This window comes from Nomascus leucogenys, chromosome 11 (assembly GCF_006542625.1).
Source record: "Nomascus leucogenys isolate Asia chromosome 11, Asia_NLE_v1, whole genome shotgun sequence".
Classification (NCBI taxonomy): Eukaryota; Metazoa; Chordata; class Mammalia; order Primates; family Hylobatidae; genus Nomascus; species Nomascus leucogenys.
The window spans coordinates 102,157,341-102,180,647 of NC_044391.1; the positions used below are offsets into that span (position 1 = coordinate 102,157,341).

A 23,307-nucleotide genomic window follows, 5' to 3' on the forward strand; every position below is an offset into this window, starting at 1 on the left:
ATTGTAAAAAATGTTGATTGCATATGGTGTATCATGTAGTGTGCACAGAATAATTTGAGCTATGGTTTTAAAATTAAAAAAATTTTTTATTTGCTTTTTTTTTTTTTTTTAAGAGACAGGGTCTATTCTGTTGCTCAGGCTGGAGTGCAGTGGTGTGATCATAGCTCACTGCAGCCTCCAACCCCTGGGCTCAAGCCATCCTCTGGCCTCAGCCTCTTGAATAGCTAGGACTACAGGCATGTGCTGCCATGCTGGGCTAATTTAAATATATATCTCTATATTTTGTAGAGATGGAGGTTTCCTGTGTTGCCCAGGCTAGTCTCAAACTCTTGGCCTTAAACGATCCTCCTGTATTGGCCTCCCACAGTGCGGGGATTATAGGCGTGAGCCCAGGCTAGTCTCAATCTCTTGGCCTTAAACGATCCTCCTATATTGGCCTCCCAGAGTGCGGGGATTACAGGCGTGAGCCCACCGCATCTGGCCTTATCTGTGGTTATTAAAGAACAAACGTTAAAAGTGAAAGTGAGAAGTATTGAGAAGTATTGAGAAGTAGAAAGTCCATGTAGAGACTCACTCCCAACCCTCTGGTCGTTTAAAATTGTACTCATTAGAAATTTTGAATTTTGATAATCTTACCAGTAGGTACTTTTAAAAAATGCATCTCTGCAAAAATAGCTTTTTAAGTCATATACCTGATTTTGAGAATAAATAAATCAGACAATTTTAACAATTTGTATTGTTAACATTTAACATGAGAATTTCAACCAGGAGGTATAGACTAGTATATTTAGGATTGGGTTAAAGTTTTGGCTGTTCGGCAGCTTAAAGATTTTAGAGATGATATTTTATTTTTGGTTTTAATAGTACTGACTGATTTGGGGTTTTTAAAAATGATTTTTTCAAAGTACTTTGTGAATCACTTCACCTGAAATCTCTCCCCAGTGGAATGAGCATAATCTTAGTAGAACATAATCATTCAGAATTTTCTCTTTTCTCATCTTTTTGTTTCGGATTATGGGTTGCTCCAAGATTGAAACAGGATTTCATTTTTACTTTTCCCCTCATCTACAGAGTGCTGATGCTGTAAAAAAGGCTAGAGGTTTCTTGGAATTTGTGGAGGATTTTATTCAGGTTCCTAGGAATCTCGTTGGTAGGTACTTTTACTAAATGTTAAATAAGTTAATGAACATTATTTAGTTACATATAGCGACTTAATTGAAAACTAGTCTTGTAGTCTGATAACCTTATTCCGGTTATGTGTAGATTTATTTAGATAGCAATACTTCTTTTCTTTTTTTGGTGATAACATTTTGTGTAAGTTGTTATTGTCATATGTTAAAAAGTAAAGATGTTTCTTCTGTACAGGATGACCCACTAATAAGGCCCAGGGTTTTTATAAGTTTGTCATTACAGTTTTTCATCAGTCTTTTCATCACTTGGGATCTTCCCTATTATTCTCACTCCTTTACTGTCTTTTTATCACTGATATATATTCATCAAAATTATCACAGTACTTTTTGAGAAGGTATTTGTGATATTTGTTTAGTGCAGAAGAAAAGTAACAGTGAACTAACAGTAGGGTAATAAACTTCTACACAGTAGGCCCTGAATAGTAGGTTGTTGCAAGGCATAGAATAATAAGGTAAGAACTTGTGGGCAGGAGAGAAGGATGATAATATGAGGGGAGGTTTCACTGTTAATTATTTGACACCATTATTGAAACTGTTGTACCCATGGATTATAGTTAAGTGACAAGAATTTGCATTTGAAGCTATGGTTAAATGAGCATTATAGCTTGGAGTGAGTTAATTTATAGCTCTGTTATTAATATGCCCTACATCTGTGCTGTCTGTCTTTTTGCAATTTGAGGCAATTGGGAAGGCTTTGGTTATGTGTTAAGTACACAGTGACTGTACTAAAAATTGACTTACCTAAACATTTAATATAAAAAGAAGCATCAAGATAATGTAGTGTAGTTTACTAGGAGGGGGATGAGTTTTTGTTCCCTGTTATCTCTCATGAATTTTTTTTGACGCTAAGGAAATACTTTCAGCTTCTTGGATTCCATTTATATAATGCAGCCTGTTCTGCCTTTAGGAAATGATGTTTAGCTATGGGCATTCTATTTGTTAAATTGTGTAAAACAAACAACAGAAAAATAAAAAACACTTCCATTCCAAAAAGAGTTTTTTTTTTTTGGCCATTAATAAGTAGTATATTCAGGAAAAGTAGTTTAAAACACAGGAATTTGTTTCTTGGAATTTAAGTGTTAGTATTTATGTAAAAATAAAACTTTTTTTTTTTTTTTGGAGATGGAGTCTTGCTTTGTCACCCAGGCTGGAGTGCAGTTGCAGTGATGCAGTCTCGGCTCACTGCAACCTCTGCCTCCTGGGTTCAAGCGATTCTCCTGCCTCAGCCTCCCGAGTAGCTGGGACTACAGGTGCCAGCCACCATGCCTGGCTAATTTTTGTATTTTTAGTAGAGATGTGGTTTCACCATATTGGCCAGGCTGGTCTTGAACTCCTGCTCCTGATCTTGTGATCCATCCACCTTGGCCTCCCAAAGTGCTGGGATTACAGGCGTGACCCACCGTGCCTGGGTATAAAAAGCCTTTCAATTCTGCTCGAACATTTGGATAGGTATGACATTACTGCCAATTGTGTAAGCTCTACTTTATTCTTGGTATACCATTGTTCACTGTAGACTGAACTGCTAGAAAGATGAGATGTTGAAATTCAATATAAACTTGAAGAATTTTGTATAATTATAGGTAAGGTGCACAATGTTATCAAATGTTTATCAGTGTCAAATGAAATCACCTTTGATAAGCTGCTTTTGAAAATGATGCCCTTTTAAAGAAATTGTTAATTATTGACATCTGTCATTACTAACATGGTGGTAGCTGCTCTACAGATGTAATTTTAACTTAACTAAGGTTTCCTCACTTGTAAAAATGATTTGGCAGTGGGTTTGTGAAAGGGAATCAGGTTTCTTTTCAATCCAAGTCTGTCAATTATAAAAGATAGCCTTGGTCTTAGAGAGTTGTGGGAGGTGTTGTAAGTAAAAGTTTCTGTTATTTCAAAAATAAGAAAATTGGGTATATTTGTAGTTCTTTGTTCTCTTTATTCAGTGGAGTACCTGTTGTCTCTTTTCCTGTATCCTGTCTATGTTGGCTTTGGTGATGTGGATTGTGTGCTCTTTAGGAAATACACATTAGCAGTGACTTATTACACACTGGTGAAATACTCAGGAGTAGTACAAGAATTTCTATTGGTTGTCATGTGTAAAAATACAATGTTTCCCTCCATAATGTTTTATGGATGAAGCAGTCTTTTGAAAAATAGTACATTCTTAGTCCAAATGAAAGAAAAAGAGAACTGAGGATTAAAAGGGAATGAGAACACTTGGTGGGTAAGTTCCAGAGAGGATTTCCTTACACATTCGGGTTCTGAGAGTTCTAAGATGACCATTCCCATCCCTCCCAAATCAAAGGGAAAAATCCCTGAACGTTGATTTGAAAATGGTTCAAAACCTTTTACCTCCAGAAGCCTTCCTTAATCACTTCTGTCTGTCCCTTCAGCATTTATATTCAATGCTCAATTTATACTACAGGTCTGCTTCAGTTTGTCAATATGGTCTGGATTTAAACTATGGAAATGATCATTTAAAATATTGACGGTCTGGTGGGACTAAATAAAACTTGCAGGTAGGTTCCTGCCAAGGACCCCAGAAGGGTGATGGATGATCACTCAAAACTGGTATAGTTCACAAGAAGGAAGTGGCAAAGGTTCTGGGGGAGGAATATGGTATATCAACCTAACCTTTGTTTTTCGAAAGACATTTGCTTACTTTTAGCAGGGTCAAGGATGGAGTTGCTGCTTGAGCTTCACTGTGTTAACAATGAAGGTTGCTTTTATGTGCTGCTGCTAGGGCTGCTCAGAGAAGATACACGTCATGTGAATTCCCTGCCCTATTTTTTTTTTAACCTGTTCAATTGCTGCTGCTTTTAAATTTAGGGTTATTAATGGGGAAGGAGGCTTGAGAGTAGGAATACAAGAGAGAAAAACCCATTATAGTCCTTTTATTGTATTGACCAGTCTACTGTTGTCGTTCTTACTCATTCTTTAATGGAAACTGTTTGTTCAGGCATGCAACAGGAAAACCTTCCATTTTAACGCTTTCAACCAAGGTTTAAGTTTTTGTGAAAAGTGTATACTTAAATTAATTGAGGATGTGGACTTGATAACAAATATGCTGTTGCTGTTCACTGTCTAAGGGATACATCTGTTCCATATGGTGAAGGTTACTTGAATAGTACTTGTTAATAGGTACACAACTCAGTGTTGCTTTGTTATTTATGTAAGTATATGCTAATCTTTAGATAGTCCTTTAGGGAAAGAGAGCCTTTTGACCCCTTTATTTATTAATATACTGAATAACTGCTGTTTGACAGACTTATGAGTTAAGTGTAGAAAAGTTAAATACTTGAATTTTATGTAATTTTACAATATTTATTTTTTATATAGCTGTGGAGTACTTGAAAAACTTCTTGGTGTAAAATATAATACATTTAAATATTCATCCTAAAGTTATCTTCAAGTCATAGAAATCTCTTGGACCCATAGAAACTTGCAAATAAAAGCGAGATTGATGAATTTGTTACTTATGTGAATTAATAAAGTGATAATGATTAATGTCAAATTAAAATAGTTTTCTCTTGGCCTTTGTGTATACATCCAAGGTTTTGAAATGGGTTGGATATTTTAAAAATATGAAAATGATATAAGCATATTTTAAAAGTCTAGATTTTGAGAATTTCTTACCTGTGAGCACTGTTGTCAGTCCCAGTTAGTAACCTTAGGCGTGCTGAAAGAGAAGTAAGTTTCAGACCAAGGGTAAAGTTTCTTGGTAGTCTGTAGGGCGAGTTAATTGAAAGTAAAAAGATGGGAGCTTCACTTGATGGTTATAATTTAGTAGCAAGTTACAAATAATTTGGGCTGACACTGAAAGAATAGCAGAATTGAATTTTAGCTTACCGTTATATTTGTTTTCTCTTACTAAAGGAAAAGTAATTGGAAAAAATGGCAAAGTTATTCAAGAAATAGTGGACAAATCTGGTGTGGTTCGAGTGAGAATTGAAGGGGACAATGAAAATAAATTACCCAGAGAAGACGTAAGTATTTAAAATGTAATCTGCCTCTTTAAAATGTCCTTTTTTTGGCCAACTTAATAGTTGTAAACATTTTGTCTGTTTTATCTGATACAGAGGGTTTTTCTTTCTTGTTTTTAAAATTATGTTTTTATAATATTATTTCATACACTTAAAAAACAAGTCATTTTCTACTGTGTGGGCCTTGTTCTTAGTTGTTTTGATAGTACTTCAGTAAAAAAAGCCGGTTCTTGATAATAAAGATTTCTATTTGATAATCTTAAAAGTTATTTTTCATATGTAGAGTGTAAAGCTGTAGAACCTGATACTCCCAAAGGAATTTTTTTTTTTCAATAGTTTTTGGGGTATAGGTGGTTTTTGGTTACATGGTTAAGGTTCTTCAGTGGTGATTTCTGAGATTTTAGTGCACCTGTCACCTGAGCAGTGTACACTGTATCCAATATGTAGTCTTTTATCTCTCACCCCCCTCCCAACCTTCCTCCCTGCTGAGTCCCCAAAGTCCATTATAGCATTCTTTTGCCTTTGCGTCCTCATAGCTAAGCTCCCACTTACAAGTGAGAACATATGATATTTGGTTTTCCATCCATCCAAGTTGCTGGAAAAGACATTATTTTGTTCCTTTTTATGGCTAATATTCCATGGTATATATATATACCATATTTTTTTTGTATCCACTCATTGGTTGATAGGCACTTAGGTTGGTTCCATATCTTTGCCATTGTGAACTGTGCTGACAGGAATTCTTCATTGTACTTTCCTTAACTATTTTATAGAATCTGAAAGTATTGACCATTTCTTAATTGAAATCCCCTTAGACTTTTACATTGCTATAGAATCTGAAAGTATTGACTTGTTTTTTTTTTTTTTTTTGGAGATAGAGTCTTACTCTGTCACCAGGGTGGGGTGCAGTGGCACGATCTCGGCTCACTGCAACCTCTGCCTCCCTCATTCAAGCGATTCTCCTGCCTCAGCTTCCTGAGTAGCTGGGACTACAGGTGTGCGCCATCACGCCCAGCTAATTTTTCATTTTTAGTAGAGATGGGGTGTCACCATGATGGCCAGGATGGTCTCGATCTCTTGACCTCATGATCCGCCTGCCTCCACCTCCCAAAGTGCTGGGATTACGGGCGTGAGCCACTGTGCCCGGCCTTGACCATTTCTTAATTGAAATTCCCTTACGCTTTTACGTTGCTGTGGAATCTGAAAGTATTGACCATTTCTTAATTGAAATCCCGTTACGTTGCTGTTAATTCGTTAATTCTGATCCTAGCTTTCTAAAATTTTTCGTCGTCTTTCTTCCCACATGTTGATGATGTTTTGTCTTCTTAGAATTCCTGTTTTTTGGTCATATCATTAATGCTGTACAATGAGTTTTTTATGATAACATTTAGTGTTTGTTTTTTTTTTTTCGGAGATTTTGATTATCTTTAGAACAGAAACTTTATTCTTACACCTTAGCAGAAGATCCTGGCAGTTAACAAATAGATGTTATTTGGAATTAGGTAACTAGATGAAACTGGCTGGTTTGGTTGCTGATTTTATGACTTCAGCAAGTTATTTTGTTAACTGTAAAATTGGTATACTATTTCTTAGTTTTTAAATGAGCATTAAATCAAATACATGAAATGCATAATACAGACCTGAAAACAGGCTATGTGCTGAAGGTTTTTTTAGGTCCTTGCCCTCCCACCCCCCTTTTTATTCACTTCAAATGCCCTTTTATCTGCTTGTGAACTCCTGAGGACAGTGTTAACACTTCCTCACTCCCTAATCTTAAATTAGTTTCCCTTGTTTCATGCTTTCATAGTTGAAATGACTTCTTCAAAGCCACTGTGAACCTCTGTAATTGCTGTGCTGTATCCCTAGCACTTGCCCTGTTGCCTAAGTTTTAAATGAACCATATCTAAAAATCGTTACTCTTAAAAATTACTTTGAAAGGCCAGGCCTGGTGGATCACGCTTGTAATCCCGGCACTTTGGGAGGCCGAGGCGGGCGGATCACGAGGTCAGGAGATAGAGACCACGGTGAAGAGGCTGAGGCAGGAGGATGGCGTGAACCCGGGAGGCGGAGCTTGCAGTGAGCCAAGATTGCGCCACTGCACTCCAGCCTGGGTGACAGCGAGACTCCGTCTCAAAAAAAAAAAAAAATTACTTTGAAAATAATTGAGTCATATATAGAACTAAAATGTCTTAAGCCACGCTTAGTTTCATATTTAGAACCAAAAATCCCTAAGCCATTCTGTTTAACTGTTAGAAACTATTCTGTAAAATGAAGAAAATGAGAGACATGGAAACTGATTGGGGGAGTTAAGCTTTACTCTGATTTTTCTCAGCCATTAAGAAGCTGGAAGTATGTTTCTTTAAAGAAGAAAAATTCACAGTGTGCCATCTTATTTCTCTTTACTGCCACTTTTTTAAAACCTTCTTACTCAGAAGTTCAGCAAAGTAAACCAAGTCTGGCCTAATACTTTGATTTACTTGAATACCTCTACGTATCTTAATAATTCCTTTAATTTTACATTGTGTAAATATTTATGCTCTGGCGGTGATATTTCTTTTAGTGGTCAGGAAGTACCTCTTGTAGTACACAGACACTCAAGATTTTGTTATCTGAGCACATACTGTAGGGATAACTGGGCTAATGTGCTTTATTATGCTTTAAAGCTATACCTACTAAGATGATATATCTAGTCTGTAAGTTTATAGCCAGTTTGAAGGAAAATTGTTTATTTTTGTTTTTGGAGACAGCCTTGCTCAAGATCTTGTCCAGGCTGGAGGGCAGCGGCACAGTCTTGGCTCACTGCAATCTCTGCCTCTCAGGCTCAAGCTATCTTCCTACCTCAGCCTCCCAAGTAGCTAGGACTACAGGCATGTGCTACCCTGCCAGCTAATTTTTGTATATTTTGTAGAGACGGAGTTTCTCCATGCTGCCCAGGCTGGTCTGGAACTCATGAACTCAAGTGATCCACCTGCCTCAGCCTCCCAAAGTGCTAGGATTACAGGTGTGAGTCACCATGACCTGCCAGAAAATCATTTTAACTTTAAAAGTTGATTTATATACTTGGAAAATTAAATTGATTATAAATCAGAAAACTTGATATAAACTTGATTTTTAAAAATTATTTTTAAAGTGTTTAGCACACAGAACACAATTTACAACAGTAAATTGGGGTGCAAATATGAAAAGTTATTGAAAATCTGAGTATTTCAACTTATATGGATTTTAGCATTTTTTCCCCCTTAAATCTTGAAGTTTAGTACATGTAAATTGCTGCGTGTTTCAGAATAGTTTTCCTAATTATATATTGGGGCTGGGTACGGTGGCTCATGCCTGTAACCTCTTTGTGAAGTCAATAATCCCAGTGCTTTGGGAAGCCAAGGCAGGAGGATTGCTTGAGGCAAGGAGTTGGGCAACAGAGCAAGACCCTGTCTCTACAAAAAATAAAAAAAAGGCTGGGCGCGGTGGCTCACGCTTGTAATCCCAGCACTTTGGGAGGCCGAGGCGGGTGGATCACGAGGTCAGGAGATTGAGACCACGGTGAAACCCCGTCTCTACTAAAAATACAAAAAAACTAGCCAGGCGTGGTGGCGGGCGCCTGTAGTCCCAGCTACTCGGAGAGGCTGAGGCAGGAGAATGGCGTGAACCCGGGAGGCGGAGCTTGCAGTGAGCCGAGATTGTGCCACTGCACTCCAGCCTGGGCGACAGAGCGAGACTCCGTCTCAAAAAAAAAAAGAAAAATAATAATAAAAAAAATAGCTGGTTGTGGTGACACGCATCTATAGTCCTAGCTACTCTGGAGGCTGAGACAGGAGAATCACTTAAGCCCAGCAGTTTGATGCTGCAGTGAGCTGTGATTGCACCACTGCACTGTAGCCTGGGCAACAGAGCAAGACGTCATCTCAAAAAAAAAAAAAAAAAAATGTGTGTGTGTGCCTGCCTGTCAATTTCATGTCACTTTTAGGCTAGAACTTTGTTAAAATATTAAACACTGAAGACTTTTTTTTTTTTTTATATACAGGGTATGGTTCCATTTGTATTTGTTGGCACTAAAGAAAGCATTGGAAATGTGCAAGTTCTTTTAGAGTATCATATTGCTTATCTAAAGGTTTGTATATGGTTCATACTATATTCTGATATTGCTGCATTTACTACATAAATGTTGTACATTTGCTACAAATTTAAAATGTCCTCACATTAAACATTTTATATTTGAAGTAAACTTCAAATCTTTAAATATTTTTGTTAATTCAGCTTCAGATTTGCCATTGTTCTACATGAGAATTTAAACTCTTTTGTCATCTTAAAATGATTGACCTTATGTGCATAGTTTCTGTTTTCTCTGAGCTTTTATATTTCTTTCTTAAGAAATGATTACTTTCTTTGTCTTCACGCAATTTGACTCTCAGATCACTTATGTATCTGCATGTTCATACTGGAGCCATTTTATTTTTACTTTTGTACTTTACATACAAATAGGGTACAGAACCAGGAGTGACATTGGGCTTCCTTGGTAACTTTGGCATTATGCAAATCACCTGCGTTATCTCCATTGACATTACTTGATAATTTGTAACCATTGTTAACAAAATAGTCTATTTGGGTTGATACATAAAGAGCAAGGGTCTTTAGAAAAATATGACCCATAAATTATTAAACATTTTAATTTTATTTTCTACTCTTTCCCTTTTATTCCTTCTGTGTTTCTTTTTAAAGTATAATAATATCCTCACCTGTTCTCTGCCTCTAGTATGTTTTCCTCCCAGTCTGTCGTATCATTGTTGCTGTTACTATTTCGAGATCACTCCGATAATGCCATTTCTTTTCTTTTGAAATTCATCTTTATATGAAAATTCGCAATTAAAGCTGGCATTTTGAAGCCAGTGCTTTATCTTTCAGTACTCATCTTTTAACCAAGAGCTTTCTGTAGACATGTAACCTTTGCATCCTGTAATTACCTCAATTTCTGAATGACCAAGTCTAGCACTCCTTCTAGGTCACAACTCATGTTTCACTACTTTGATAGGAAAGTAGCTTGTTAATAGTACCTTTCATAGATGCTACCTGTATCTCATTTAGCAGTTCTAACTCCTTGAGGGCAAAATCTGGTAATATTGTATAATTGTTAGCTATTTAATAACTTATTTTAAAGCTGTCTGTTAAACATCCCCTTGGTTGGGGAGAGTCCATGTCTTCTTTTATATTGTATGCCTGTAGCAGCATGTTTGGCACACTCTAGGCCATTCAGTAAATGTTGAACAGAAACAGCAAATGACCTCATCAATTCTGTTGACTAGGAACACAATGCTCTTTACCATCTAATTGCCTAACGTCATGGCTTTGGTAGGGAGTACAGCTCTAGCTTTAGGCTTTAGGAAGACAAAAAGTTATATATAAGAAGACTTACTCTTTTTTGTTTTGATTGTAGGAAGTAGAACAGCTAAGAATGGAACGCCTACAGATTGATGAACAGCTGCGACAGATTGGTATGGGTTTCAGACCTTCTTCCACCAGAGGGCCTGAAAAAGAGAAAGGATATGCCACTGATGAAAGTACCGTCTCTTCTGTACAAGGTTCTAGGTCTTATAGTGGAAGAGGCAGAGGTCGTCGGGGACCTAATTACACCTCCGGTTATGGTAAAAAAAAAATTTTTTTTTTTTGTAATAGTAATAATAGTAGTTATAGTTTAGGTGCTCTAACACATTTTCTTATAATTAGTTCATTACTCTATCTTGGCTTTGAGGTTAGAAGGTAGTTCTGAAGGTTTAGTACATGTCTCAATAGTAATGATAGTATACGTTAAAATGACAGTAAAATATATAAAATTTCCAAGCAGTTATGTAATGAAGCAAAGCATGTTTTTAAGTTGGTAGTTCATTGTCATGTTTATTGTATTTACAAAGAATACATATGTAACTTGTTTTTCACATACTTTGCTAGTACAGTTTTATACATTTCCCAGTAAATACCTAGTAATGGTGGTGGTGATACTTCTAGGAATCACCTTTTGTCTACCCTCTTTAAGTAATAAACGAAAAGTATGCGAATCACTGCCAAGATTGCATATAGCAAGTCTTTTTACTAGCTTTAAAAAAAATACTTTATTTACTCATTTGGCATATTTGAATATATTAACATCTCACATCTGGAATTATTTTGTCTAACAACATTTCACTAAAATGAAGGCTCTGAAAGCCAGAATCTAATTTAACACTTTATAAATGAACATTTTCTAAAACGTATTTCACTATGAGGATTGGGTCTAACCCAGATAGGAAGGGGACAGTGGAGTGGTGATAGTCAACAATTCTCTAATCCTAAATTCTCCCTTATTCTTCTTCAGCTTTGGAGTTGTTCCATTTTTCTACATTTGGACTTGGATGTTAGCAGTGACCTGATTTGTTTTTTTCCTTCGCCCCTTTTCTTTTCTCTTTTCCTTTTCTTTTCTTCACTCCTATACTTACTCCCTTTTGAGGAAATATAAAACCTTTTCCAAAATGTAAGGCATTTAAGGAAAATAGAAATAAATGCAAATTTCATGCTTAATTGAAGGATCATTTAATGCTGACAAAGTTATATTAAACCTGAACTATCTTCAATTTGTTGTAGAGTTGTAAGTTTGTGTCCCTGCCCTTTAATATCATATCTTTATGTTCTCATTTTCTTACATATATGTTTTTATTTAATGCAGTATTGAAACCTAAACAGCAAAATTCTAATAAAGAAATGTTCAGCATATAAAGGGATGAAAATTGCAAACTATTATTATATTTCTGAAAATGTTTAATGCAAAAGACAATTAACCAGTAATGACATAGAAATTAAATATATTCTCATTGATTTTTGAACCATACATTATTGGCATAGATAATCAGACTTGGCTTATTGGATGATGAGTATGATGAATTCATTGAATAATTTTATTAGCTTTTGTGGGAAGTCGGCTTATTGATGAGAGCTTACTCTGGCAAAATGCTTTTGTTGAGAGTAGATAATTATGTGAGAGGTAGAGAAACATCATCTGGATTCAAGAAAGCTGTGCAAATTGTTCAGTAGATGGCACTCTTAGCTCTGAATCTTAGCAGAATTAATAACATTTTATTTCTTGAAATAGTTATCGAACCTGAGTGGGCTTGGAAAAGCAAGAAAAACCATTCGAATTTGGTTGTAGATGTTCATGTATACTTTATATCAGAGAGACTTGTAGTTGATTTTATATATATATACACACATATATATACGTATATATAGATATACGTATATATATATACGTATATATATATATAATATGAGTACTATAGTTTTATCAGTTTAATAGGAACTATAAGAAACATTTCCCAGTATAACATCTCTGAAGTTGGTATGTGTGTTAAATTGGACATCTTACAACTTTAGCAGCATTTTCTTTTTTAATGGCACATAAAATAATGTCTTAAAATTGATGGCCTTTTGGAGTTGACAAAACGTGATTATTTTTAGCTATTAAGTTTAGCACAGCCAACCATTGAAAATGATATAAACCATCTTCATAAGGTGATTTTAGAAGTTTGAGGGGAAAATATGATTTTAAAATTGGTTAAAAACATGTCGTCATTATGTTTTGTTACTTTTTTTTTTTTTGAGACGGAGTTTCGCTCTTGTTGCCCAGGCTGGAGTGCAGTGGCACGATCTCGGCTCACCGCAACCTCTCCCTCCTGAGTTCAAGTGATTCTCCTGCGTCAGCCTCCTGAGTAGCTGGGATTACAGGCATGCACTACCATGCCCGGCTAATTTTGTATGTTTAGTAGAGACAGGGTTTCTCCATGTTGGTCAGGCTGGTCTCAAACTCCGGACCTCAGGTGATCCGTCCACCCCGTCTCCCAAAGTGCTGGGATTACAGGCGTGAGCCACCAAGCCTGGCCTAGTGTCATTACTTTTAAAGCTTGTTTAAAAAGACTTTGAATCAGCAACCTGTATTTTACAAAATTGAGGGGTTGGAATAAATGGTTTCCCTGATTTCATAAGAGTATTTGCTTTCTATTGCAGTAATAAATTATCACAAACTTAGAGGCTTGACCCACAGAAATTTATTATCTTATAGTTCTGTTGGTCAGAAGGCTGACATGGGTCTCACTGGGCTAAAATCTTGTCAGCTGGGCTACGTTTCTTTCTGGAAGGTCTAGCGGGGATTCCCCTTTCAGTAGTTCAGAAAGTTTCTCTACTTTTAAAGACCCAGTGAGATTAGTTTGGACCCACCTGGATAATCCAGGATAATCTGTCTCAAGGTCCTTAACCTTAGTCACATTTGCAGAGTCCTTTTTGCTATCACAGAAACATTTAATATGCGTTATTAACAGTTATTTAATATGAGTAATGTTGAGCACTAGCCAATACATTAAAATTTTGGGGAGTATGGCCTCAATATCTGTTTTACCTGCTGCAATCTATGATTTAGACATTCCCTCTAAGTATCTTGAATACTATATGTAGGACTTTACTTGCTGTGACATGGGGTTAGTAAATACTACACTGGATTTCTTAAGGATACTTCAATAGGAACTTTTGAGAGAGTCTTCAAAATGAAGTATTCTTTATTTGCCCTGAATTTTGGTAATGTTTTCAGGTAGGGTATAGGTTTGTAAATAAATTCAGAAGTTCTTAAACATTCTGAAAGGGTTTTTTTCACTATTTAAGAAAGGATAAATTGCCTTCATTACAACTTTTATGACATCCTGTTAATAAAGTGCTTTTTGTCATTTGGTGAAATAAATGTTAGGGGAAATTAATTCCCTTCCCCGAGATTCTAATCCCAACAAAGAATTGAAAGTAATGGAAATTTGATGTATTCTTTGAAAAATACACATCCAACTAATTACCTAATTGTTTTTATAATTGACTAGTTACATCTATTAACAGCGTGTGGAGAAAAGGTAGGCATCCTAGAGTTATCTTTAAAGGAGAAAGGAAGTGAGTAGGCACCTTCATGTATAAAACTTTACATTTTATTCCCTGCACCTCAATACTTAAAGCTTTTTATGTCTGAAGAGCTCTTGTTTGCATTTTTCCTCAAATGATTGCAGAGTTTAAATATAGGGGACTTCAAGGTATTTCATGAAATCACTCTTATCTGAGGGTTTAGCAAATGAACTTCAAAATAATGCAGCAAATTAATTGGTTGAGAAAATTGTTATACACTCTGCCAGACATTTGAGGACATATAAGATGGAGTTCCACCCTTTATCATAGACCAATTTTGAAGTAATTCCAAAGGGGGAAAAATAACAACACGGCATAGTCTATGATAGATATGGGGCAATTTTAGGATAACAAAAAATGGGGAGAGATCTGTCTTAGTTGCAGTGGTCTGAAGTTAGAAATTGAACTAGGCTCTGAAGGAGATATATTTGGTCATATAAGAGGGAAAGAAGTGGCATCCCAGAACTAACAAGTGGAAATGAATATGATAGTGATTGAGTCATATGTATCTGACACTTTAGTTACAGTAATTATTAAGTAATGATACTGTAGGCTTCTGATTATATCTTTGTAGTGTTTAAATAAATTTTTGAAAGGTCACCGACAGTTGCAGTGTTAGAAATGGTCTGTAAACTTTAAAAGGCAATGCTGAATATTTGTCTCACTGGTCATGGCGTCAGTTCTGTTGTCAGGTGAGAGACCTTCTGTTTCAGAGAAACCTTAAATTCTGTTTAGTAATTGCAAATAACTAGGTTGGTGCAAAAGTAATTGCAGTTTTTGCCATTAAAAGTAAAAAAAGCAAAAAGTAAAAGTAATTACTTTTAATGGCAAACGCCGCAATTTAAGATGCTAGTAAAACATGCTATCATTTTATATACAACTACTGGAAAAATTACTTCTAGCTTATTATTCTAGCTTATAATAAAGATGCCATCAGTTATAAGAAATATCTTGATTTCAGAGATGTTTACATGTGAAAAGTATACCCTAGAATCAATGAAATGATGGTGAAACACACTATATAGTTAAACTATTCAATTTTCTAAATATGATTAATTTACTCAAATATAGGATAGAAGTTATTTTTATTGTACTAATAATTTAGGTTACTGAAACCCAAATGAGCAGAAACATTTGACTATCCATACTAAGAACATTTTAATATTGATAAATGATGTTCTGTATGTTTTTTTTTTTTTTGGTGCCAAAACCTAGGAATTAATCTTCTGTATATTTTCTGTAATTTTTCTGTTGACTGCATTTCTGCACATCAGTTTTTTTTAACTTCCATGACTTTGTATTTCCTGGATATTATCCCCTTTTGCTGATGGGATGGTCACACCTTTGACTATATTACATGACATAGCCCATCTTAGCAGACTGCAGTGAGGCATTCTTCTGCTGGTTTTGAAGAAGTGAGCGGCCTTCTGCACATCAGTTTATTTTTTAATCTGTATTAACTAATAGATACTATACTAGTATATTAATAGTATAATAATATTTGATTATTCCTTAGTACGTTTCAGATTGATTTTAACTTTCATGGATCTTTCTTTGAAGCAGCCAAACAGTATTGCTTATTTGAACAATGATTTGTAGGAAATAATTTTGAACATTTTAAAAGCCTCTTTTTATAGAAATCTAAGTGGTTTATGTTCTTATCTTTTCCAAGGTACAAATTCTGAGCTGTCTAACCCCTCTGAAACGGAATCTGAGCGTAAAGATGAGCTGAGTGATTGGTCACTGGCAGGAGAAGATGATCGAGACAGCCGACATCAGCGTGACAGCAGGAGACGCCCAGGAGGAAGAGGCAGAAGTGTTTCAGGGGGTCGAGGTCGTGGTGGACCACGTGGTGGCAAATCCTCCATCAGTTCTGGTAGTCTTTTCTATACTCTGTCAGCATCTATTCTTTGTAAACAGTATAATTTTACAAAAGTTAATTCTTCTCCCAGGGCCACCCGTTTTTGGAAGTTTCTCTTGCTACTCATTGTCTTAGAGAAAGTTGTGGACCGTATAGCACTATCAGGAAAAGCCCTTGTAGAGTGTTTCTCAGTGAAGGTTTACTTAGAATATACTGGTCAGAACTTTAGTTTGCAGCTTTTCTTTATATTATGAGGGTCAGATGTTTCTCTCTTCAGGTTTTGGAGGCTTATTTAATTAGAAATTTTTTGTTTTCCCTAGAATTTTGGGGTTATGTATTTTTGTTTGCCAGACAGACCCAGATATTTCTAATGCACGGAGAGATGTCAGTACTGTTCTATACTTAATATTGAAAATGAATTGAAGAGCATTCTTAGCTACACTATGTAGTACTTTGGGAACAGGGAAAAACTGTGGAATTAACTAAGTTTTTTAATCGTTTGAGGACCTGTGCTGTAAAGAGGAGTGTTTGGATGACTAAAGATTTGAGGGTGTAGGAAACGTTTTACTTGATTACTTCTGTCTTCTAAAATTTTTTTTGCTTTACATTAAGTTGTAGGAGTTTCCAGAATATTCTTGGTTAGCATAACGTGCTAGGGGGTTAATTGCCAGGGATACATAGACTGTATTAAGGATATAACTTTAACATATCATTATGGTATACCACTTTAAGAAACCCGCACCTCCCTTAATGTTATAACCATGAAAACTTATGTAGTATTTTAATATTATAGAAAGTGTGTGTAGATACATTAAATATAGATGCCAGCTGTGCTTACACATTACAAAAACTGGAACAAATCAGGGCAAAAATTAGGAACTTGTTCATTGTTTGTTTAGATTTTCTCACTTTCCACAGTAATACTCTTTGAGCCTTAAGTTTAGTTTACAGGCTTTCAGGGAAATAGTTTTTATATTTTAGTACACTTTGTACAGTTACCAAGGTGTTTAAAATTACAGTATACTGAATTGCAAAATAAATGTACTTGACCTAGTGTTTAATGATTAATGGATACGCTTAGTGTCTTTTGCAAAGATGCTTAGCTTACTAGCTGTTACCAAAGGAATCTTAGGAAAAATCGGAATTAGGTGAATTTCTCCTATAAATTTGATTGTTGGAGGTAATAAATGCACATAGGTAAGATGGGTATTTTTCTTATGAATTATACCTTACAGTTTTTCCTTTTCTACCTTCACATCACCTTCCATATTGTTTCTAAAGATGGAGTACTAGTCAGCATTCGTTTCAACATTTTCCTTTCATAACCAGTTAGAAGTTCAACCTCATTTAATTGGCTGCTTTGTTTCAACTTGTCTTGATTGCTTCAGTTCAGTTGCAGATTTCTGTTATGTCATGGAATGCAGGTATTGAGTATTATTTGGGAAATAGTCCATCAACATCAACACAACAAAGCTGCAGTCATTTTGAACTCAGTTAAGGGGATGAAAGCTCTTATAATTATTTCTTAACAGCTGAATATTTATTTCTTTTTTCACTTTTGTGAAAAGAAATCCTGCTCTGGGCAGGATTACCTTGAAATGTGAATGCCAGAATTAGCATTTAATACACTATTTTCTAATGTATATTTTAAAAAGAAGGCACAGGAAATGTTAGGAAGCCAAGATGTCTGCTCACTTTCTGCTTTAATTTTTCATCACCACTTAAAGTTTTATCATATTTAATTGTCTTTATTATTTTCCAGGTAAATAATATTGAAAACATTTTATTTGAAGACAGTGCATTTTTATTGGGGGAGATTGAAGTTTATCATTAATTGATATAGTTCAATATAGATCAAACATTCATAATTGCAGTCCTCTTAAACGAATATTTCTTGCCTCTGACATGAATATAGTGCTCAAAGATCCAGACAGCAATCCATACAGCTTACTTGATAATACAGAATCAGATCAGACTGCAGACACTGATGCCAGCGAATCTCATCACAGTACTAACCGTCGTAGGCGGTCTCGTAGACGAAGGACTGATGAAGATGCTGTTCTGATGGATGGAATGACTGAATCTGATACAGCTTCAGTTAATGAAAATGGGCTAGGTATGTAAGCACTTAGGGAAAAGAAATATATATATATAATTGTATACTATTGTTAGTATATGAAGCTTTTTTCAAAGAAAGTATGCAATTCACAAATTGACTTTTTCTTAGTGTTTACTTTGAACAAGGTAGATAGCTTTTTGTCTGTCTTAAATGTTTAGTTCTCAGATTTGTTACAGCCAAATTATTTGAAACTTGGAGGGTTAAAGTGCCCTTTGATGCCATTAAATCAGTACAAATATTCAGCTGGCAAGGTACTTAGTGCTTTTATTGTCCCCAAGCTAAAATCAGGCTTTCATCTTGCCTCTTTTAAAATAATTATAAATGACACTGGTAAAGGTATATATATCAAGAGTAGGTATTAATTTTCAAGGGCTAAAATGTCATTAACTTCGGTATAAACCAAACTACTAGAGAGGAAAACTGTGTCCCTGAATGATGGCAGTTTAAGTCTGAGAGTTTTACTGTGAGTTAAAACCCTCTGAATTTCTAGATGATAATTCTATTTTTAATCCATTTGGAATGCTGAAAGCTACAAAAATGTATTTCCTGTCAGTAAACATTTGTTGTTTTATTTTTGTGTTTAATTAAAAGTTTATTTTTCCCGTTTAAATCTTTGAAGGAAAGAAGATTTTTTTGTTTTTTTGTTTGTTTTTGTCAGAATAGTTCATGGTAAACTTTGCAATTACAGATGATAGTGAAAAAAAACCCCAGCGACGCAATCGTAGCCGCAGGCGTCGCTTCAGGGGTCAGGCAGAAGATAGACAGCCAGGTAACTTGAGTGGACCTGTGGACAACATCAGGTCACAAGCATGAAAAAAATGTCATATGTCTGCTTTCTAAATATATTATACTTACATGTACACATGTGTGCATATACGTTCAAAATTTGCATTGCATAAATTGTTTATTCAACTAATAAGACTACTACTAAGAAAATGCATTCTTCCTTCACAGTGTGTTAGTAACTTGTCTAATTGAACTAATGTTGTGTCCTAATTGTTTACATGGAAATACTGTTGAGAAGACCATTTTGTTCACTTGGCAGTTTCTTCACACTTGAGATGGGGCCTGCCATCCCAGGGACTGTGTTGTAGATTGTGATCAAGGTTGATTGGCAAAACTGGGCAGCATTTGCATGGTGCCTGCTTACTATATCTGAATTCAGCACCTCATTTTTGTGGGAGTTGTAATACCCACAATTAAAAAAAAAGTATAAAAGAGAAAAATATTTGAAGGTGTCTTTAACCTAATGTGAGGAATGCATGTTATGTTTTTGTTTGTTTATTGTAGTGTGATGCCTTTTCCCTTACACCTACTAACTGTTCAAATTAATAGTACTTACTTAGTTTTAGAATGTTTATTTTATGTAGTCATTTTTTAGTAACTTCAAAGAAACTTGTTTGCTGTGTCTATTATTTTGAACATAATTCCATTTCCTGTGTACAGAGAATCACATGTATATTCACAATGAAGCAATTGTATGCACCAGAAATAAACCCCTTTCAAACTAATCAATTTTTGCATTCTTTCCAAAAGCAGTTCTTTCATGTGTTTTCCCCAAATAAAGAATGTAAATTCTGGCATCTTTACTATTTTAAATTTAGTGGTCGTAGAGACATTTGGGAAAACTGGTTAAGAGAATTAGTTCCCATCCCTAAAAGTTCATGTTTTGAAGATAGTTGGAAATTTTTAGAGCAATTAAATATTGTCAAAAAATAGAAAGGGTCCAGAAAATATTTGTTTTCCTTCCCCTTCTTTCCTCCCCTCCTTTAATGTGGGAAATATATTTTAGGGCTGGGCGCAGTGGCTCATACCTGTAATCCCAGCACTTTGGGAGGCCAGGTAGCAGGATTGCTTGAGCCCAGGAGTTTGAGACCAGCTTGGGCAGTGGGATCCTGTCTAGAGAAAATACAAAAATTAGCTGGGTGTGGTAGTGCGCACCTGTAGTCCCAGCTACTCTTGAGACTGAGGCAGGAGAATCACTTTAGCCTGGGAGGTCGAGGCTGCAGTGAAGGGTGATCGTGCCACTGCACTCTAGCCTGGGTGACAGAGTGAGACCCTGTCTCAGAAAAAAGTGTTTTAAATGAAGAGATTATTTCATTTTTTGAAGGTGGTACAGCATTTTCTGGCCCTATTGTAAACAAGAAAATTCAGGGTATCAGTATGAACTTAACAGACTATATTACAACATTTATTAACTAGATGTATGGTGGTTTATTACCAAGTCAACAGGTATAAAAGGAGTAACAGTGGGGTTTGTTGCAGAAGAGGCAAAAATTTCTGTATGGTATTAATTGCAACTTGAGTAGTGTGGAGGCTTCAACAGTTCGACAGTGATTTCTGTTCCATACTGCATCTATTCCTGTTTTATTTCTTTGGGATTACTACTTCCCTCTTTTAAAACTCCTTGCATTCCCTAGCTTGCCCCTTCTCCCAAAAGATAGGGTGGGTGAAACAAGCACAAAATTGTTACCCTTGATCCTGGTAGCAGTTCTAGGAGGCAGTCTCCCTCTAAAGTTAATATCAATATTCCCTTTAAAACACTCATTTAATTTGATCTCATCTGCTCAAAATTTCTTGTTGCTCTTAGTGTAAATTAAGCAGTGAATATTCTTTACCACACTTAGAATGTGACAATACACACTAGTATCCAGTTGATTAACTTGGATCCCTTCGAGGAAATTCTAGAGTCCATGTCATTACACAAATTGCCTGTATTTTTTCTAGATATTGTTGATTATTAATCTGTTTTGGACTTTTAAGGGTCTTGTATTATAAGGACTGGCTATAAACAGGTTTTTATTTGAATTAACAGGTTTCTTTTGGCTTCCTTTTATTTAGGTAGGGGATACCCCAGCTAAGTGCTTGTTAATTTAGTTGATAACTATATCAAAATATATTATTCTATCTCTGTACACAGTGGATGAAATGTTCTAGGAATTGTTTCAACAATGTGTTAGGTTGGTGCAGTTTTTGCACCCACCCCAAAATGGCAAAAATCACAATTACTTTTGCACCAACTTAATTTAGCAGCAGGGTTTCCAATTAGATGTTTTCCTAGGTGTTACTGAGGGCCGAACTTGGAAACAGTGCATTCACTATGCTGTTCCCCACACTGGCTAGAATTTTCTTGTAATAGGTTTGCTACCATGTATGTAGACATAATAAAGTAGATTATGACAACAGCCCTTTTTCCAATATTGTAAACTCTTTTTAATGTAGTTATAAATATATTAGCAGTGAATTTAAATAATTTAAAAAGCTTCAAGATGAGTGTACTGAGTTTCTTACAGTTTGGAGGGAAGGAGGCAGTTTCAGATTTGAAACATCTTTAGTGGTTTTCTAGTAAATGATGTATGTAAGTTCTGAAATAGGTTGTTCCTTTGTGGTTTTAAAAGATTTACATAATAGTTCTAGAAAGTTCTTGGATCTTATGAAAGTGTTAGCATGTTAATTCATAATTAAGAAACATGAATTGTAAATACCATCCAGCTTTTTATTATACCAGAATGATTTAGTTGTTTTCATAGAATTTATACTTTATGGACCAATTCTCCCCATACCTAGTGACTTTAAATAAATAATTTAAAATTTACTGGAATTTTCATTCTTTACATAATTAACTTGCTCCCATCATTTAAAATATATATCGTACTTTTACATATCAGGGATTTTCTAAAACAGTTTGTGATAGAAAATACTTGAAAGAAAAAAGGGTGGTTCTTTTGGTATTTCTTAAAATCAGTGAATTCTAAGTTTCAATTCTTTTTTTTTTTGAAACAGAGTTTCACCGTTGTTGCCCAGGCTGGAGTGCAGTGGCACAATCTTGGCTCATTGCACCCTCCACCTCCCGGGTTCAAGCAATGCTTTTGCCTCAGCCTCCCAGGTAGCTGGAATTACAGGCTGTGTCACCACACCTGGCTAATTTTGACGGGGTTTCACCATGTTGGTCAGGCCGGTCTCGAACTCCTGACCTCAGGTGATCTGCACACCTTGGCCTCCCAAAGTGCTGGATTTACAGGTGTGAGCCACCATGCCCGGCCCTAAGTTTCAGTTCTTGAAGAGAGAGTGTTGATGTATAAAGTGAGTCAGTTCACATACTGTAGAACATAGGTCATTTGTTGAAGTTGGGTTGACATGACAGTAGGGTGTTAGGTTGGGTTTGGTCTTTTTCCTAATCCAATACTGCCACTTCTTTGCAAATACACATTTCAGATTGTCCCTACCAAGATTGGCAAAGGGGGTGTGGGAGGGGTGTCATTGAATACACTCTGGAACTTTTCCCACTCTGATCAATGTCCACATTTTTGGGGTGGTGGTCTGTCTTTAGTTTGCTTGTAGTTTCTTATTGTAATCACTCAGAATCGTTTCTAGTGTGAAACGTTAAAACAAAACCATAGAATAAATCACACTTGGATATCTTAATTGTGCTTTTTTTTAAAAAAAAAAACACATTTGAGTAAATATTTTTGTATCTGAAATTTTCAAATTTAAGTATATCATACTATGATTTGGACCAAATTTGCCCCATTCCCCCCCCGCCCCCCGATAATTGCAAACACTGGGCTTAGAACACTGCGTTTGTATTTCCTTTTACTGGTTGTGGGTTTCTCTACCAACTTTGTTCCACAACCTTAGGGTCAAACAGAAGCAAATAGCTGGATCTTGGGAAAGAGGAATTTAATCTAGATTTCCTCATTCTCAAGCTTGAAATTTTCTTCAGCACCAAAAGCCCAGGCAGATTTTTAAAGCTTTGTTTTTGGTTGGAGGTGATACCCAGCTTAAGAAAATTTTGACACTGGGTGACCCACCACTAGTTTAATAGTGAAATTACCCTTTATCCATAAATAAACTTTAGAAATATTTTTTCAACACCTGTAATTTTTTTCTCATCTTTAACAGTCACAGTTGCAGATTATATTTCTAGAGCTGAGTCTCAGAGCAGACAAAGAAACCTCCCAAGGGAAACTTTGGCTAAAAACAAGAAAGAAATGGTAAGGAGAATTTAACCTGTAGGTTTTTGTTGTTTTAATTTTTGGTATGGTTTAGCTTTATTTTTTACTACTTTTACTGTGTGATCACTTGTTTCCACAAATAGACAATACTATTTTAGTTAAAGACTCTTGAATATGTTCTTGGCCCCAGGTAACTAAAGATATGCATGCTTGAGCCTGAAATACTTTTTAGTTAGAGCTTCAAATAGCA

General features: G+C 35.6%; 2 protein-coding genes across 11 annotated transcripts in view; one reads left to right on the plus strand and one right to left on the minus strand.

Annotated features, from left to right (window-relative positions):
• The window catches only part of FXR1 (FMR1 autosomal homolog 1), a 67,714-nt gene that overhangs the window by 40,358 nt on the left and 4,049 nt on the right, over positions 1 to 23,307 (plus strand). For 2 of the 8 annotated variants that reach the window (XM_030822858.1, XM_030822862.1), the window contains 8 exons: positions 1,072 to 1,150; positions 5,064 to 5,173; positions 9,189 to 9,275; positions 10,596 to 10,653; positions 10,741 to 10,803; positions 15,795 to 15,998; positions 17,899 to 18,099; positions 23,005 to 23,096. In XM_030822858.1, coding sequence (XP_030678718.1) covers positions 1,072 to 1,150; positions 5,064 to 5,173; positions 9,189 to 9,275; positions 10,596 to 10,653; positions 10,741 to 10,803; positions 15,795 to 15,998; positions 17,899 to 18,099; positions 23,005 to 23,096 — 894 coding nt within the window. Of the gene's footprint in view, positions 1 to 1,071; positions 1,151 to 5,063; positions 5,174 to 9,188; positions 9,276 to 10,595; positions 10,804 to 15,794; positions 15,999 to 17,898; positions 18,100 to 18,790; positions 18,872 to 23,004; positions 23,097 to 23,307 lie in introns of all 8 variants that reach the window. The other 6 variants (XM_030822861.1, XM_030822863.1, XM_030822857.1 and 3 more) reach the window with 4 other exon arrangements.
• Positions 1 to 23,307, minus strand: part of DNAJC19 (DnaJ heat shock protein family (Hsp40) member C19) — a 53,045-nt gene that overhangs the window by 15,875 nt on the left and 13,863 nt on the right. Inside the window, exons 7-8 of one of the 3 annotated variants that reach the window (XR_004032351.1) lie at positions 10,575 to 10,686; positions 4,824 to 4,866 (exon numbers count right to left, since the gene is read on the minus strand). The gene's annotated coding sequence lies outside the window, so the exon portion shown is untranslated. Of the gene's footprint in view, positions 1 to 3,973; positions 4,867 to 10,574; positions 10,687 to 18,105; positions 18,887 to 23,307 lie in introns of those variants that run through there. The other 2 variants (XR_004032350.1, XM_030822865.1) reach the window with 2 other exon arrangements.